The sequence below is a fragment of the Passer montanus genome, unplaced genomic scaffold (assembly GCF_014805655.1).
Source record: "Passer montanus isolate IOZ18808 unplaced genomic scaffold, ASM1480565v1 scaffold23, whole genome shotgun sequence".
NCBI lineage: Eukaryota > Metazoa > Chordata > Aves > Passeriformes > Passeridae > Passer > Passer montanus.
The window spans coordinates 12,153,673-12,170,040 of record NW_024366926.1 but is presented as its reverse complement, the minus strand read 5'-3'; the positions used below and the strand labels follow the sequence as shown (position 1 = coordinate 12,170,040).

At 57.4% G+C, this 16,368-nt stretch overlaps 2 protein-coding genes across 6 annotated transcripts; one reads left to right on the top strand and one right to left on the bottom strand.

The window, feature by feature from the left end:
* The first annotated feature begins 6 nt into the window (after window positions 1-6).
* Window positions 7-8,265, top strand: PARM1 (prostate androgen-regulated mucin-like protein 1). Its single transcript, XM_039710345.1, has 4 exons — window positions 7-102; window positions 6,054-6,686; window positions 7,375-7,453; window positions 8,002-8,265. Exons 1-4 carry the CDS (start codon window positions 48-50, stop codon window positions 8,084-8,086), a joined length of 852 nt encoding a protein of 283 aa, XP_039566279.1. The 5' UTR covers window positions 7-47; the 3' UTR covers window positions 8,087-8,265.
* A 117-nt stretch (window positions 8,266-8,382) lies between these two features.
* RCHY1 (ring finger and CHY zinc finger domain containing 1) lies at window positions 8,383-15,526 on the bottom strand. Of its 5 annotated transcripts, XR_005627573.1 has the most exons (11): window positions 15,374-15,526; window positions 15,152-15,271; window positions 14,351-14,466; window positions 14,208-14,286; window positions 13,911-13,955; window positions 13,750-13,808; window positions 13,400-13,426; window positions 12,990-13,110; window positions 12,529-12,778; window positions 11,294-11,360; window positions 8,383-10,295 (listed from the first exon to the last, which is right to left on the bottom strand). XR_005627573.1 is itself a non-coding variant. In XM_039710346.1 (9 exons), exons 1-9 carry the CDS (start codon window positions 15,467-15,469, stop codon window positions 12,650-12,652), a joined length of 792 nt encoding a protein of 263 aa, XP_039566280.1. In that variant the 5' UTR covers window positions 15,470-15,526; the 3' UTR covers window positions 11,549-12,649. The 5 variants fall into 5 exon arrangements, 1 of the variants encoding a protein (XP_039566280.1); XR_005627570.1 differs by having other exon boundaries at window positions 8,383-11,364; XR_005627571.1 differs by having other exon boundaries at window positions 8,383-11,360.
* Window positions 15,527-16,368: the final 842 nt, after the last annotated feature.

Below are 16,368 nucleotides of genomic sequence, written 5' to 3'. Positions count from 1 at the left end.
GCCGGGCTCTCGTCCCTCCCGCCGCGGCCGCCAGCGCCGCCGGCACCATGGGCTGCTGCTGCCGCCGCCTGCTCTTCCTCGCCCTCCTCCTCCTCCCGGCAGGTAAGCGCCCAGGGCAGGGGGGCACGGCGGGGAGCGATGGCCGGGGACAGCCCCGGTGCCTCCCGGAGAGGGGCTCGGCCCCGCCGCGGGTCCCGCTCGCCCCCCCGGAGGGGTCACCCCCAATGACAGGAGGTGTCCCACGCGGCTTCTCCTCGTCCCCGGCAGAGCCCCCGGCTGCCGGGAGCGGGGAGACTCGGTGGGAGCAGCGGTGGGAGCAGCCCCGCAGCCCCTTCCCCGCCGGCACCGCTCCCGGGGAGCTTTTAGGGCTCCCCCCGGCCTGGAGCCGCGGCTCGCACCCCCCCAGCCCCCCGCATCTCCCCCCGGCGTCACCGGCCTCCCCATCCCACAGAAACGCCCCGTGGAACATCTTCCCCCTCCCAGACGCTCGGCGGGGACAGTTCTGTCCCCGGTGATGCGACAGCGAGCGCAGGTCACCCCTCCGCCCGCCAGGCTGGGCTTGCAGCAAGCAGAGGAGCTGCCTGCTCGGGAGCGTGGAAAGCACGCTTGCATAACCGGGCTGTCGCTGTCACAGCTCCCGGGGCCGCAGGGGGACAGGTCACACCCGCGGGACCCCCAGCCATCGCCCCGGAGCCCGCCTTCTTCCTGGACCGGGGAGAGCCGCGTGAATAATTCTGAATAATTCTCCGTGTGAAACGGGGGATCTGCCGGCGGGCGCCTGAGCGGGAGGGATGGGGGTGAGCGCTGGGGTGCTGGGGATGCTCGTTCTCCTCCCTCCCCGGCCCAAACGTGCCCCCGAAGCAGGCGGTCTGTGCCGGCACTCAGCCTCGGGGTCGGGAGGCGGGTTTTTCCCAGCGCCCGGGCCAAGCCCAAAGCTGTTCCCACGACCATCCCTCTCCACAGCACCAACGCCAGCCAGGCTTGGCAGCAGGAACAGAAAAGATTTCCCTGGACCCTGGTCCCACGTCCCTCAGGCTGCTCCCAAACGGCCCTGGAGCATCTTTCAGATCCTTTCTGCAACATTTCTGCCCCCACTGAAATAATTTATTTAAAGAAGGAAAAAAAAGAAAAAAATTAAAAAAAAAGAAGAAGAAGCGTGTTTACATAAATATCTCTCACTTGGGAGGAAACATCAAGCAGGATTTAAATTTGCTTCGAGCTCATTCTTCAGGGCTAAATGACAGCGAGGACGTCACTGGCCAGGAGTAAAATAAGCCTGGGCTTTGCCTGGCCGCGTAATGAAGCAGCAGCGTCTCGCACAAGGAAGTTTTTATCCTGCTATGACTCCTCACTCTGGATGTAAATTGAAACCTGTTTTGCTTTCCTGACCTGTGCCCAGCCCCAGGCCCGCTCTCCCCTTCTGCAATTCCCCCTGTGCCCCAGCTGAGACATTTTGAAGTACCTTTTAGGAGGAGATTTAAAGCCTTTAAGGTTTTGAGAGCTTCTTCGTGCAGGCTCTGGGCTGGAAGAGCTGCTTTTTGGGCTCTCGGAGCCTCGTGGGCTGATTTATTCTGCCTTTGAGGAGGCAAACCCTTGAGCACTCTGCTCCCCCACGAGCTGAAGGGCAGGGGGGCTGGGTAATCACCCCCTCTGCCAGCCCAAACCAGCAATCAGCCTCTAATACCAGGGGATGCTCCCAAATTCCTCTGCCAAACCCAGCTGCTTCTCCCCGGGGAGGGGCTGGGATCGTGTTGGAAGCTGCACCTGGAAGCACTAATTAGCAGCCAGCCAGGAAAATTGTGGAGCTGGGGAGTTGTCACCTGGGCAGAGCTGCTTCTTGCAAAACTGCTGGCTGGCTCCAGAGCCGTATCCAAGACATGTGCCTGGGAAAAATAATATTGTGAGGCGTCCCAAGCAGGCAGGTCCACCTGCAGCTCCCAGCCCCAGGAGACAGCAGGGAGCATCCCCTGGGACCCCTCAATTCCCCTTCCCCAGGGAAATCAGCACAGCACAACACCTGCCAGCATCTTTCAAGAATATAACTTGAAGTACCGAATTTATTTTTTATTTAAACAAGCAAGACATCATTTTAGAAAGGGCTGGTGCTGTCAGCTACTGCCTTCCACCCCAGGTCCTCATCAGAGACCTCTGGCGGTACAGGCTGACAGGGGTTTTGTCACTCTCAGGAGGCCAAAAAAACCACCTAAAAATTCCTCTTCTCCTTCTTTTCTGCTATAATTTCATTCATCAAGGGCTTCAGGGGCTGAATGACTGAGCAGCACTTGGCTCTGGGGAGGGGAAACACCACCTTTTCCTGGGCTGCAGCCTGGGGTTGGATCATGGGGCAGGGAAGAACTTGGACACCCCTCCCAGGCAATGAAGGAGGGAGTGTGCAGCATGCAGGGAGCCATGTGAATTTTTAAAAAAAAAAAAAAAAAGCTATTTTCAGCTGGGAAGAGCAGAGCCTGCAGGGTGCTGGAGCTTCCCTCCTGCCCCCTCGAGGGGAGCCTGCCCACAGCAGCATTGCTGGGGCTCTGGGGGCGTGCAGGAGCGAGCCAGGCCTCGTGGCTGGGGCAGACGGACACATGGACGCTGGGATTTCTGCTGGGCAGCTGTTTCTCCTAGCCACAGAAAGCTTCAGAGCAATTAGAGCTCAGGCACTTAACGAGCAGGCAGCAGAACAGAACTAATCACGCAGGAAGCCAGCTCGGCCTGCCAGTAAATCAGAGGAACTGCAGATTTATTGGGTCTGGTGGCCCTGGCTCTTTCTCACGGGCAGGGAATGGCTTCTTTACCTTTTTTTTTACCCTTTACCTGTCGGTGCTGCTGGCCTGGGTTTCCTCCTGCTCTCAGAACTGGTGTCACAGCGTGAGTGCCAGGCTCTGAAAACAGGGGGGACAGAGCAGCAGGGAGAGGAGCAGCACGTCAGGCACTGCTGGAGCTTGGCTGCACAGCTGCAGCCAGAGGGGCCCCAGGAGTCACCCCTGATCCTGTCCCCCTGTGGTGGCAGGAAAATCTCAGTGGGACACGGCTCGGAGCCTGCAGAACTGCTCCCACACCTCCCCACCTGGGGATAGCGAGGCAGGAATCCACAGCAGTGCCCCAGGGAGAGGAAACCACGAGCTGAAGGGCCAGGCCAGCCTCCACATCCCCTGTGCTCCTTCCCCACACCAGCCCTGGGCACTGCAGCCAGCGGGAAGAGAGCATCCCCACATCCCAAACTGCACGGGGACAGGCAGGTGAGGCCGGGCAGGGCTGAACAGCTGGAAAAACTCGTTGAACCCAAAGCAAAAACCAGCTTGGCTCAGCCCTGGATGCTGTAAGGAGGGCTTTTGCCATCCACAGCCAGATGCTGCTGGTTTCACAGCAAAGAAATACAATGAAAATCATACCTGAGCATTAGCAAGGGGGAGGGGAGCTACCAAAACCCAGCACAGGTTATGGGACTCCCCAGCCACAGAAACCAGAGCTGAGCCAACGAGGTCATGAGCAGGAAATCCCTCCTCATGTTTACATCCAGATTGTTTTATTGCTCTGCATCACTCAACCTGGTTCCAACCCAGGGCAGGCTCGGGGGACTCAGGGCTGCTCTGTCACCAGCACTTGGTGAGGAGCAGCACGATGCAGGACCAGCAAAAGCTCTTTTTTTTCTGCTCACTTGTGACTAGAGACAGGTTTCTACAGAGCCTTGCTGTAAAGAGCAGCGATGCTTGGTATGGTCTTGGTCACTTGTGGGTTTTTTGGGTGTTTGCCAGCTGCTAAACTGGCGTGGAAAGTGGCACCCAAGCTGGCAGCAGCAGCGTGTGCCCAGCAGCTCTCCTTGCTGTCCTGCTGCTGCGTTTCTTGTTCCGAGCAGGCGGTGAGATTCCTCGGGCAAGGGCAGGCAGGACAAACAACAGCCACGTTATGGAAACTCTCATCATCCCTGCGGCCTTGGCTGCTGGGGGAGCATCCCTGGCTGCAGCTGGGGCTGGGCTGCTGCAGCTCCTCTGGGCCTCCTGAGGCCGTGCCAGAGGCCACGAGCTCTGAGGTGGCGCTGGCTGAGAGCTCCACCTCTGCCTTTATCAGGGGAGGTTTGTTTGCTGCCCCGTGTCGTTCGCTCGGGCTGGAGATGTTCTCTGGTGGCTTTCAGGCTGCCTTTCAGCTGGCAGAGCAATTCGGGAGTTGCTGCAGTGGCTTTTGGAGTGCCTGGGAAATGCATTCTGGAGAGGCTGCCAGCCCAGGTCAAGCAGCTCTTTCCCAAGAGGAGCATGAGCATCACTCAGCTCCTGCAAGGGCAAGGCCTGCCCCTCTGTGTGCCTTCCAGGAGCCAGGAGAGCACCATAATTCACAATTCACAGTTCACCTGGCTCATTCCTCAGGCTGGCACGTGATTAGGGCTAATATCCCCTGAGAATATCCCCCAAGAACATCCCGTTCCCCTAAGAGCAGCATATTTGAATGGCACGCCTTTGGGTTCTTCTTTCCCTGGCTGTTTACTGTATTTCTGGTGACAAAAACCCTAGGAAAAGGACTTAGCAAAGCTCCCGTGTGGCCCTGGAGTGTGACACTGCTGCTTTCCTGGGCGGTCACCTCATCCTGGCAGCCCCTGCCTCGCCCTCTGCAGGATTCCAGCGGGGTGCTCACCTGCCCTACGTGAATTAGATGAGCAAATTCCTCGGGGCCGAGCTATGAAAACACCTCCAGCATCCCTCAGTCCAGCTGACAGCCCGTGCTGGAGGTGTTTTCAGCCTGGTGCCTTCCTTGCTGCCCTGGGAAGAGTCCCTGTGACTTGTGACCTCCTTGGCTGGGAGCTCTCAGCCAGCAGCCAGAGATTGTTCCTGCCTCGGGATTTATGCCCCTCAGATGTTACCAGAAAGTTCCTGACTCATCCCGGCCAGCAGCACTGCCAGCTCCCCTCTGCTCTGCCTCCCAAGTTCAGGCAGAGCACGGCAGCTCTGCTGACCCCAAGCACCTGGGGACACTGGGGTGGCTTTGCAGGGAGGTGGGAAGCTGCTGTGACCCCGAGGGAGCGGGAGCAGCAGCATTTCCAGAGGTAACAAGCTCCTGGGATCCTGGCAGGATCCTACTTGGCACCTCTGGAGGAATCTGGGAGGTCCAGGAGTGAAAACACTGCCGCACAGGTGGATTCTGATCCCTGTGGGGTGAAGGATCCCTGCAGTAGCCAGATCCCAGCCTGCCATTCCTCTACTCCTCCCTGTCCTCGGCTGAGCAGGGTGGAAGCTCAGAGCCATCTCCCAGTGCTTGTCCCCAGCAGAGAAGAGCAGCCACGGCCTCAGTGCCACCTCCAAGACCCCTTGGCTTGGGAAGTGGGGTCCTTCCACATGGATACCCACAGGGCCAAGAAAAGCAATTTTGGCTGCTTTAATTAACGAGTCCCTGCTCACCAGTGCCAGATCCCACTGTTTCTGCAGACAGGCACGGAATGTTTGTGTCCTCCCCACTCCTGATGAGTTCATTGCAGCTGGGGTGAGCTCCTGCTCTGCCCAGGGCTGGGCCTGGGATGCTCTGGGGGGTGTAAATAAATGAACACATGGAATAAAAATGCCTCCCCATGCCACGCAGTGCTGGCACACTCTTTTCCCTCATCGCAGCCACACTGAGGGGGCCAGTGCTGGACCCAGCCCTAGAAAGGGGGGGGAAAGCCCCAGCAGTCAGCTGGTGGGGACAGAGGGAGAAATGACTCATCTCCATGCTAAGAAATGGAGACAAACGAATGAATGCACAAGGAGATGGGGGGAGAGGAGAAAGAGGCGTCTTGTGTTATCCCTCCCAGCTGCACAGGGGCTGCTCTGAGAGGGAGGGGAGCTTCTTCCCCTGATGCTGGGGGTGATGGGAGTATCCCAAACTGGGGGGAAACCGGGGCTGACTTATGCCAGGACAACCAGTCTGGTTGGAACCTCACCTCTAGGTACACAGCTGTATTTCCCCTCTTTTAGATGGCTCTCACCATTTTAAAACTTATTTCCAGCTTAATTCCCGAGCTCTTCGGCGCTCTCCCAGCTCGCCCCGAGGACTGCCCTGTCACTAACGTTCCTTTGTCTCGCTCCTAGGACTGGGCCATGGCTCCCCAGAGTCACCCCTCATCCCCATCCGCCCCCCCTTGCTCTGGGGGGGTGTCCCAGCGAAGCCGGACCCCAGGGATGTCCCCACGCCGGCTCCAGGCCAGCCCGAGCTGCCCTCCTCCGGAGACAGGACACCCTCCAGGCCCCTGCAGGGGGACGGCCACAACGCCAGCAGCCCGGCGGCAGCAGTGTCCCCTGGCCCTGTCCCCGTGAGCCCCACAGCAGAGGGTCCCTGGATGTCGCCCGCCCCGGCTCCCCGGACAGCGCACGCCGCCAGCCCGGCAGGAAGCACCACGGGTGAGGGGGCAGCCGCCAGCCCCTCAGCCCCGGCTGTGCCATCGCCGCCCTCCTCCCGTGCCAGCAGCCACAGCAGCCAGCCCACCTGGGCCCCCGGCACGGGCCTGGCCCCCACGCCCGGCCTCGTCAGCCCGGCCGCCACCCGGCCGCCGCTGCTGCCCAAGGATGTCCCCTCCCTGGGGACACCGGCCGTGGCATCCAGCCTGGCCGTGGAGCCGACGTCCCCCCCAGTGACTGTGCCGAGCCCCACGGAGGCCGAGGCCACGGCCTCGCAGGAAAGCACGGGGGTGACCGTGGAGGAGGTGCCGCGCGCCCTGAGCGCAGGTGAGCTCCTCTGCCCGCCCGTGCCAGCCCCGGGCTGCTCACACGGCGGGGCCAGAGCCCCCACGGGCAAGGGGAGAGCTGCTCAGCTTCCTGAGAGCGCCACTGCAGAATTCCTGCAGGAGCCCCTGCCACCCGGTGCACCGGCAGAGCCGGGAGTGGCGGATAACAAATCCCGGTTGCCTGGAGATGGGGATGAAATCCTCAGCTCTAAATTTGACTTGAAACACTTGAGGATGAGAGGAAACAATCGGCTGGATGGTGGGTGCAGCCCGAGTTAGGATGGTGTAGGGTGAATTTTCCCTCAGGAAGCTGACACGAGCTTCTCCCTGTCCCCTTGTGCAAGCTTAGAAGTGCTGCCCGTGGCTGGAAAAGGGGAGATCTGGAGCATTTCCTAGCCCTGGCTCAGCCCTGAACGCTGCCTGGTGCTGGGAGCAGCACCAGAGAGCGAGTGCACAGTGCCCAAGCTGTGCCTCATCCTACAAATACCTGCTCTGCTTTTATGGGAAGGGGATCCTTGCCGAGATAGAGGGGCGTCCCCTTTGGGAAGCAGCGAGGGAACACTCCCCCCGTCAGAGACGGCTGGTGTGGGTGAGCCGGGAGCGGCTGGGCTGGGGGATGTGTGCCAGGGAGCTGGGGCTCCGGGGGCCGAGCCCTGACCCTGCCCCTTTCTGGTGTGTTTGGTGCCCAGGGAGCATCGTGGCCATAACCGTGACGGTCATCGTGGTGGTGGTGCTGGTGTTCGGGGCAGCCGCCTACCTCAAGATCAGGTAAGGCCGCTTTTGGGGCGGCCCCCCTCCCTGCAGCCCCTCTCAGCGGCGCCAGGATGATGCCAGGTGCCGGGAAGACGCCGTCCCCAGGCGTGGCAGGGCAATGTGCAGCCTCTGGTGCCAGCAGGGCTGCGTTTCTCACCCCTCCTGTACTGGAAAGCAGAGCTCGCATCCCTCGTTTTGCAACAGCCCTGCTCAAATGCCAGGGATGCTGCTCAGCATAGTCATACCCAGTAGTTATCCCTTGGGAAAGCTGCTGCTGTGGGTCTCGCTGTCACTGGGACAATAAACAGCAGCAGAGCCCAGGGCTGAGCATCCCTAATGAGCCTTTGCTGACAGCCGAGATGGGCCAAGGGCTGCTTTTAATTCCCTGTGTCCAGGCTCATTCAACGGGGGCAAAATTCAATCTGGGCTTCACTTCTCCTGGTCCTTCCTCTTAAAATACCCCAAAGCTTGACCTAGGGAGCCCTTGTGTTAATATTTCTTCATCCCATGGCCAGGGAAGTAATAAATCCTCAAAGTGACCTCAGGTTTGCTCTCCCTGGCAGGCACTCCTCCTACGGAAGGCTTTTGGACGACCACGACTACGGCTCCTGGGGCAACTACAACAACCCTCTCTACGATGATTCCTAGCAGGGATGGAGCCAAAAACCCCAAAAACCCTTAATTTATAAGCGCTTCTGCAGCAGAGCATCCGCTGTCGAGGAGATGCCGGGCACGGAGCCCCTGCCTCAGGCAGGATTCCCACGGGTCTGGTGGATGGCAGGAACTGGAGGGCAGCGCTGACAATAAACTTGAATTTTGGCCTTTGAGCAGGAAACCAGGTCCTGGGGCAGGTCAGCCACTTGTTGTAGACAAGGGAAGCCAAATTCCCCAGGGGGAAAGGCTGGGGAGGGCAAGGGAGAGGATGGAGGTTCAGCCAGGGCTGTGGCATCCTCTGAAATGCTGCTGCTCTGAGATTTGGGGGGGAGTGGGGGGCTGCTGAGCCAGAGCCAGCAGTGTGCCGGGGTCTCCTGTGCTTTCACATATCCCTTTCCCTGAAATCACTTCCCTGTGTTGCCCTGCTACGAAATCCTTTGCCTTGTCTCCTCAGGAACCATGAACAGCTACGGGGCTGCTCAGTCACTGCTCCCTTTCTTTTCCTGCAGGTGCTTCCATGCACAAGTTCCTAATTTAATTTTTTCCATTTAATTGTGGGGGTTTTGGTCCCAAAAAGCAGCCCAGGAGTCCACAGGAAGATGCACTGACCATCCATTTCACACACGTGGCTGCTTGCTCCACAGCTTTGTTTCCATTCCTCAAAAAAACTTGGCTGCTAAAATACAGCGGAGTGTTCTTTTCATCCCCAATTTGTGTTCAGCTTTCAGTGTGGGAAGGCTGGGGGTGGCTGATGGCAGAGCTGGTTTGGGAAGGGGATGCTCAGCTGCTTCTCCCTCTGGCTAAATTCCCTGGCAGCGGAAAGCAAAGCCCTCAGTCCTTGGTGAAAACAGGTAAATAAACCTGTGGATGGTTGTTGCACCTCGCAGCCACAGCCAGCCTGGAAAACTGTTGGGGCTGGGAGCATACACAGGAAAGCACAGGCCCTGAAGATGCTTAGGATGAGCAAAATTCCTTTCCACCTTTTTGGCACCTGAGAAGCAGCAAATTAGGCTACCTTGGCTAAGAAAAGCCACAGAGTTAAAAAACCACCACCCTTCTTCTCTGAAAATAAACTGGATGTTGTGCTGCTGCTGCCAAACTGAGGGAATAAAGGGAGAGGAAAAGCCATCACCATCAATTAAAAGTATATAACCCCCAAGGGAATAAATTCCTTTTTCATGAAGGAGGACAGAAATGGGGCCTCAGTTTTCCTGCTCAACCCTGTGCCTGGATCCTCAAAATGAACTACTCTCTCTTGCCCTACAACGCAAGGAAGAAGCTGTACATATTTTTGGGGACACCCTGGGGTGAAAACAGATTCCTCACCTCTCTGGGACCAGACACCATCTCCAGGGCCATGGATGGTATGGACACAGACGATGGGTTTCCACCTGCAGGATTGTTTGGCAGCACGGGGCAGCCTAGGGAACACCAGATGTGTTTGGCAAGTGGAAAAGGCACTTCATTCTGGGGACAATGCCCTCAGAGGGAGGATGCCTGTGTTCCAGGCAATGCCTTCAAACACCCCTCTCACATTCCCATCTCAGACCCCCTGGCTTATTGTAGGGTTGCTGTCCCACACCAGTACAGCAGGGAAAAGGGGGAAAAGCAACCAGGACGTGCCCTAAAAAAAAATACCCCTTTTCCTTCTCTTTTAAAAACCAGCGGGGTTAACCCTGCTACCAACTCGTTTCATTTGCAAAACCAGCCAATTCCCATTTTTCCCAAAGGCTCCCACGACTCTGGCTCAATTCCACCTCCTCCCAACTCCCTCGCCTCCCTCCCCCCGCCCCCCCTTTGGCTCCGTTTCATCTCAGAGATATTTTATTTATACAGAAAGAGAAATAGCTGGCATAGCTCCGTGCGTGTGGAACCACAGATCCGCCGGCTGGAAGCTTTATCCCGGCTTCCAGACTCCCTCTGGCCTCCCCAGTGATGCTCTTGTTTGGTGAATATTCCCATCACCATCCACCTTTCCAAGCACGGAGCTACTGCAGTGAGTAGCTGCTGGTTGCAGCCTTTGGCACAGGTGCCAGAAGCCAACTCCAGCCGGGACCACGAAGGAGCAAATCCAAGGAAACCACCCCGTTTCCAGCACGGAGGTCCCAGCACAGCCCTGGGCTGAGCTCTGCAGAGGCAGATGCCTGGCTGCCCCTCTGAGGCACAAACAGCACAACACCAGGAGCCTCTCCCTCGCTTCCAGCTGGAAATTTAAAAACAGATGGTTTCCCTGCAGCCAGGCAGGGGCGAGACAGCCCCAGGAGGGGGCGGCTGAACCGGAGGTTTGACACAGAACACCCCCACTTCCTTCCCGAACAACGCCATTGGAGCAAGGAAAAACCACACCAGAGCACCAAACCAGCCCGAAACTGGGGGTCCCTCCAGCCCTGCACTGTTCCTCTTGCTGCCCCCCTGATCCCTCTCTCGTGTTCTGCAGAGCTCTGCCTGTATTTATAGCTCCGTGACCTCGTGTGCGGCCCCCCCGCCTGCTGGAACTCCACTTTTTTTCCCACAAAGCACCATCTGCTCCTGATTCTGGCCTGGAGGGGTGAGCAAGGCAGGATTCTGGGTGCCAGGGAGCGAGGGAGCTTCCCTACAGCTCCAACAGCCCAAGGCTGATCCATGCCTGGATCATCTCAGTGTCTGATGCCAGCATCCTCCCCGCTCCCCTCGCCTGCACCTCCATGGACAGGGCAGCAAAACTCCATACAGCACCTCCCACCCCAGAAAGCAGCTCCTCTCCTGTCTGGATCCCCCCTCCATTGCCCTTTATCCCCTGAAAATGCCATTCCTTTTCCTGCCCTGCCATTTATTCCCTGGCAAAGGGAGTTAAGGGCTTGGTGCCAAGATAAACACACCAAACAGCGGTTCAGCATTCCTATTCCCTCGTGCACTTTCCAGAGCCAAACACCAAAAACAGGAGAGCAAAAGGTCAAAACCACCTGGATCCTGTACCACCAGTAATTTTCCTTCCCAACACCAAAGCTCAGCCCAACTAAGAATTTTCTTTCAGCCTCCTCTTGTGGCTGGAACCCAAAGAAGAATATTTCCAACTAGCAATTGGAATAAAATTAGCTTTCCATTTAACAGTGAACCTGCTCAGTTGTGGACTTGACCAGTCCACAAGCTATTTGGCCAGAGTTTTCTGGGATGAGAACTCCTGCAGGCTGGTGGGAGCTCCACTGGCACTTCCAGGCTTACCTGGGAGCAGGTCTCCATCCAGGGAAGGAGGTGGAGTCACCAGGTGCCAACCAAAGCAGCAGGGAGTCTTGCTTGTACCACAGAACAGAAATATGAAAACACAGGAGCTCGTAAAAAATAAAGCACTTATTTTCCTAACAGTGTCTCGGGCCTCACACCTCCCCACATCCAACCATTTTTCAGCACTGAATCATGGTTTAAACTCAGCTGGGAATTTCCAGGGAGTACGTGTGTGAAAGAAGAGCACATCACGCATAGTGTCGTTTATTTTAATAGAGACCTTATTTTACATTTATTTATAGCAATGAGAAAAGTGCTCCAGAAAAAGATACCCCAGTCAAGGCAAGCTACTGTAGCCACCATCCAAATCCGAAATATTCCCTACAAAAAACGGGCACTGTTGGATTAAGAAAAGCTTATTTTAGAACAGAACAAGTTAAAAATGAGTAATCATAACCTGAAGATCTTGGAACTGATCCTTTTTTACACCTTATTACTGTAAAGTATCTGTATGTGAAATTCACAGAAATCAAGGACTTCCTGCAATATTTAAGACTGCAAAACACCTCAGGCAGGATGTTACATGAAAGAGCTGGGGAGGAGTTGGGGTTTTTGCTCCTTTCAAAAGGCAGTGGTTCACCTCCCCACTGAAGTTCTACCATGAACAAACACCAAAATCACAGAAAATTGGACCCTGGACTGCTTTATTTCTGTGAACATCCCAGGCTCAGCCTGATGTGAAGGATGTGCTTCACTTTGGGTGCCTAACCAGCAAAATCCAGCTATGGACGAGTCCCAAACCCTCACTACCTCGGCCTCTGCCAGTGGACAGTGGAAAATGAGGCAGAAACAGGGGAAAAAGCGACAGCAGCAGGTCAGGGTGGGCATCCAGGGGAAAAAGGGGGGCTTTGCACCTGGATCTTCCAGCTGCCCATGCCAGCAGGCAGGGCAGTTCCCTTGTTTCAAGGGAATTCTGTACACACAGGTCACAACGCGTGAAGGGGGCTGAGGGTGCCACCCCTGCCCGCTGTCCCTGTGGGCACACATCATTCCCAGGGGGCACACACATCCTCACACAGAGCCCTGTGGATACCAGCCCCAGCCCCAAAGGCCTCTCAAAGCCACCCGTTTTCCCCCAGAGCTGCACCTCCACCTCCTTCCCCTTCGGCTGCCCCAAAACTCCTCCTGCCGCTGTGTCGGCCGCTCGCCACATCTCCTGGTGCTGCTCCTCTCACCTGCCTCCTCCCTGCCGCAGTCAGGGGCTCCTTGGACTCGGAATACTGGAGTTTCTACTGGCACAAGAGCTGCTCTGCTCACACGAGTCTCTCGCAGGGCCCGGCGCCGCGCGTGCCGCGGTCACTGCTCCTCCAAGGACAGCCGGCACCGCCCGTCCTGCGCCGTGTTGTAGGACGCACAGCTCTGGCACTTCATGCCCAGCAGGTGGAACTGCACCGTGGAGCGGGCATTGCAGTCGTTGCAGAGGATCTGCAGCACACAGGGAGGGAGAGGCTGCAGCCCCAGCGGTGGGTGTACACAAACAGGAAGGATGGACACCCTACGCGTGACTGCTCCTCAGCATTCCCCACCCCTGGGTCTGGCTCCTGACCCAGCACGAGTCCCTAGTGCCCTCTACTGCCAGCAAGGCCGAGGCACAGCTGCATGGCAGCCAGGCAAGGCGGCGAGGCTGCCCTCTTACCTCCACCATCATGTTCTGGTACTCGCTGGGCATGGGAGTCTGCGCCACTTCGGTGTCCAGCTGGCGCCAGTACCTGGTCATGTCCAACGCCGAGTGCATGCACAGAGGACACCTGTAGCCTCTGGCACAAAGAGGGGGACACGTCTCAATCAGAAGATGAAGGCAGGCCATGAAACAAGTCCGTTGGTAGGGACAAGTTTCACACTGTACCAGGCAAACAAAGAGCACGAAGCAGCAAGTTCCAGCAAACAGAATCAAAATTAAATGCACTTTTTCCCTTTAAGTCACCCCTTCATCCCTTTAGGAGCTGTCTTTAAGTCAGTTGGTGCAGAATTGGTATTGTGATTTTTACCTCTCGAAACAGTATGTTTGGACTAGGGTAATACTGAAAGATGTTTGGAAATACTCACTCCTTCAGCATTTCGTCGTAACATGTCCTGGAAAGGAAACACAGGTCAGTAAGAAACACTGAATTACTGACAGGAACACACCTGCACAAAGGGAATAAGCAACACGGGTACGCCCAAGGCAGAAATTAAAAACATCCCTAGGCCAAGTGACAGGAGAGCTTCACACTGTCAAAGCCGACTGAGAAGGACGACAACCCCCCTAAAGAAAATACTTCCTGGAGAAACAGACTGTCCCCACAATGCAGGTCCCTCAGAAAGCAGCTGTAAGCAGCTGACACAGACTAAATGCTGCTGAATAAACACCCAACACAATGCAGCAGGTGCTTCCCTTGCTCAGGCGTCTGCTTTACCTGTGAAGAAGGTGACCACACGGCAGAACATGGGCTCCAACACGAGATGTGTGAATATCCTGTTTGGAGGCAAACACAAGAGAAAAGAGAAGAAAATTAATACACACAGAGTCAAAAGTAGGGCCACACAGTTATCCAGGAGATGAAAAGAAGCTGCTCACCTCCAAACATATTGGACAGTCCTGCCTGGAGACATTTTCAATACACTTTGAAAATGGAAAAAAAGAAGAAAATGTTATTCTGCTGTGTAGTTTTCTGTGTTTTTCTATATTGTAAAGCTCCAATAGGTAAAATTTCTTATGTCTTCAATCAGTGGCACTTGTGATGCTGTTAGGTGAATTTAGAGGAGAACTCACTGCTCTGCCAGTTCCTGTGGCCTCAGCATGGGGCTGAGGCACATCCAGTTCACCTTCAAGGCGTTACTTTTTAAGATACAGAGGCAAGCAGCGCATCCTCACCTTGTGCTTTCCTTGGAGACTCAGGCTGAGGCACAAGTTACACTTGGAGCAGTGGAAGAAATCCTCCTTGGGGCCAATCCTGCGGAGAGAGGTGTCAGGGCCGGGCCGGTGCCCGCGGAGCAGGGCCCGCCGCACGCACGCACCTGCAGATGCCGCACTCCTGGCAGTGGTACTGCTTCTTGTCACGGTCAAACAGGTGGCAGATGTCACAGTAGTACTCCCCAAAGAGGCTGCCACAGCCCTCGCAGCGCTGCTGGGCCTGAGGGGACAGGAAGAGCCTGAGTGCTGCGCCCGCCTCCGGGCTCCAAGAGGGGCCTGGAGCTCCTGGAGCACGGCTGAGAGCTGAGAAGTGATCGGCAGGCTGAGTGAGGGAACTGGGGCTGCTCAGCCCCGATAAGGGATGGCTGAGGGGATCTAACCCGTGTCTGCGGGCATGTTCAAGGCACCAAGAGGATGGGATCAGCCTCTGCTCCGCGGTGCCCAGAAACAGGCCAAGAGGCAATGGGCACAAGCTGATGCACGGCCAGTTCCACTGAACAGGAGGAAGAGCTTCCTCCCTGCGGCCTGGAGCTGAGAGGCTGTGCAGTCTCCCTTACTGGAGATATTCCAGAGCTTCCTGGGCACAGCCCTGCGCCCTGTGACCACAGGACATACAGAGCTGGGAAGGGACCCAGGATGTTCACCACGTCCAAGGCTTTGCCTGGCACAGGAGAGCTCCGAGCATCCCGCCAGGTGTGTGATAGCCCTGCCCAAACGCCTCTTGCTCTCTGCCAGGATCGGGGCTGTGACCCCTTCCCCAGGGAGCCTGTGCCACTGCCTCACCACCCTCTGCGTCAAGAATTTTTCCTACCACCTCCTCCCTGAGCGGAGGGAGGCCACAACCCCGACAGGGAGCGGGGAGGCGGCACCGCATGGCCCAGCGCTGCCCGCATTCCGAGCCGCACCTTCTGCAGGAGCAGGCAGCGGACGCACTGCACCTCGGACACCCGGAACCGGTCCAGCTGGTGCTCCTCGGCGCCGTCGTGGCACAGCCGGCACGGGTACAGCTTCCCGCAGCACGGCGCCTGCGAACGGAAGGGCACGGCATGGAGCGGCCGCCGGCACGGCACGGCACGGCCCGGCACGGCACGGCACGGCCCGGCACGGCACGGCAGCCGCTCACCCACCCGCAGCCGGCAGCCCCGCCGGTAGTGCTCGCATCCCGGCTCGCATCCCGGCTCGCATCCCGGCTCGCCTCCCTGCGATGCCCCCGCCGTGGCCATGGCCGCCGCCGCCGCCCGGCCTCGCTCCACCCTTTCCGCTTCCTCGCAGCCGGTTCCGCAGGATTTGGAGGTTCCGGAATGGCTCCCCCGGCTGGCACGCTCCTGTTCCCCTTCCCGCTGGGCTCTGGTTCCGGTGGGGAGATCTGGAGGTGTCCCAGTCCGAGCTCCGTGCCGAGGAGCAGGTGACACAGGACCGCGTCCAGGCGGGCTGGGAATGCTTCCAGAGAGAGAACTCCACGACAAAATCACAGAGTGTGCCAGCTTGGAAGGGATCCATCAGGATCCTCGAGTCCAGCTCCTGATTCTGCGCAGGACACCCCACCAATCCCACCAGGTGCCTGGGAGCTTTGTCCGAGCACTCCTTGAGCTCAGTTGGTACCTTCCAGCTCAGGAGATTCTGCTCTTCAAGTTGAGGTGGAGCTCCTTGTGTTCTAGTTTCTGGCCGCTGCTCCTTGTCCTGTTGCTGGGCACACCAGAAATCTGGCGCCATCCTCTTGACACCCACCTGGGAGATGCTTGTATGGATTGATGAGGTTCCTGCTGTTTTCTCTAGACTGAGCAGGCCCAGCTCCCAGTCTGCCCTCCTGAGATAGAATGATGCAGACCCTTCATTATCTTCGGCCTCTGCTGGACCCTCCAGTGTCCTTGTCCTTGACCTGTGGAGCCCAGAACTGAACGCAGCACTCCAGATGTGGCCTCACTGGGGACACGCAGAGGACCACCTGCCTGGACCTGCTGGCCACTCTCTTCCCCATGCAAAACCTTCCTCTTAAACCTTTCTCTCCCCCACAAACCCAACCTTCCCCTAAAAACTTCCACTCTTCCTTCCCCAAACCTTTTCCCTCCCTGCATTTGCCCACGGCTATCTGACTGACTGCTGTGGCCAAGTGCAGCATCCA

What these genes read in the sequence shown, in the direction of transcription:
- PARM1 (XM_039710345.1), top strand. Translation starts at nt 48, where the DNA reads ATGGGCTGCTGCTGCCGCCGCCTGCTCTTCCTCGCCCTCCTCCTCCTC. An exon ending in CCTCCTCCTCCTCCCGGCAG is followed by an intron (nt 103 to 6,053) that starts GTAAGCGCCCAG and finishes TCTCGCTCCTAG; the next exon opens with GACTGGGCCATGGCTCCCCA. An exon ending in GCCGCCTACCTCAAGATCAG is followed by an intron (nt 7,454 to 8,001) that starts GTAAGGCCGCTT and finishes TCTCCCTGGCAG; the next exon opens with GCACTCCTCCTACGGAAGGC.
- RCHY1 (XM_039710346.1), bottom strand. Translation starts at nt 15,469, where the DNA reads ATGGCCACGGCGGGGGCATCGCAGGGAGGCGAGCCGGGATGCGAGCCG. An exon ending in GGCGGGGCTGCCGGCTGCGG is followed by an intron (nt 15,272 to 15,373) that starts GTGGGTGAGCGG and finishes TTCCGTTCGCAG; the next exon opens with GCGCCGTGCTGCGGGAAGCT. An exon ending in ACCAGAACATGATGGTGGAG is followed by an intron (nt 12,779 to 12,989) that starts GTAAGAGGGCAG and finishes TGTGTGCTGCAG; the next exon opens with ATCCTCTGCAACGACTGCAA.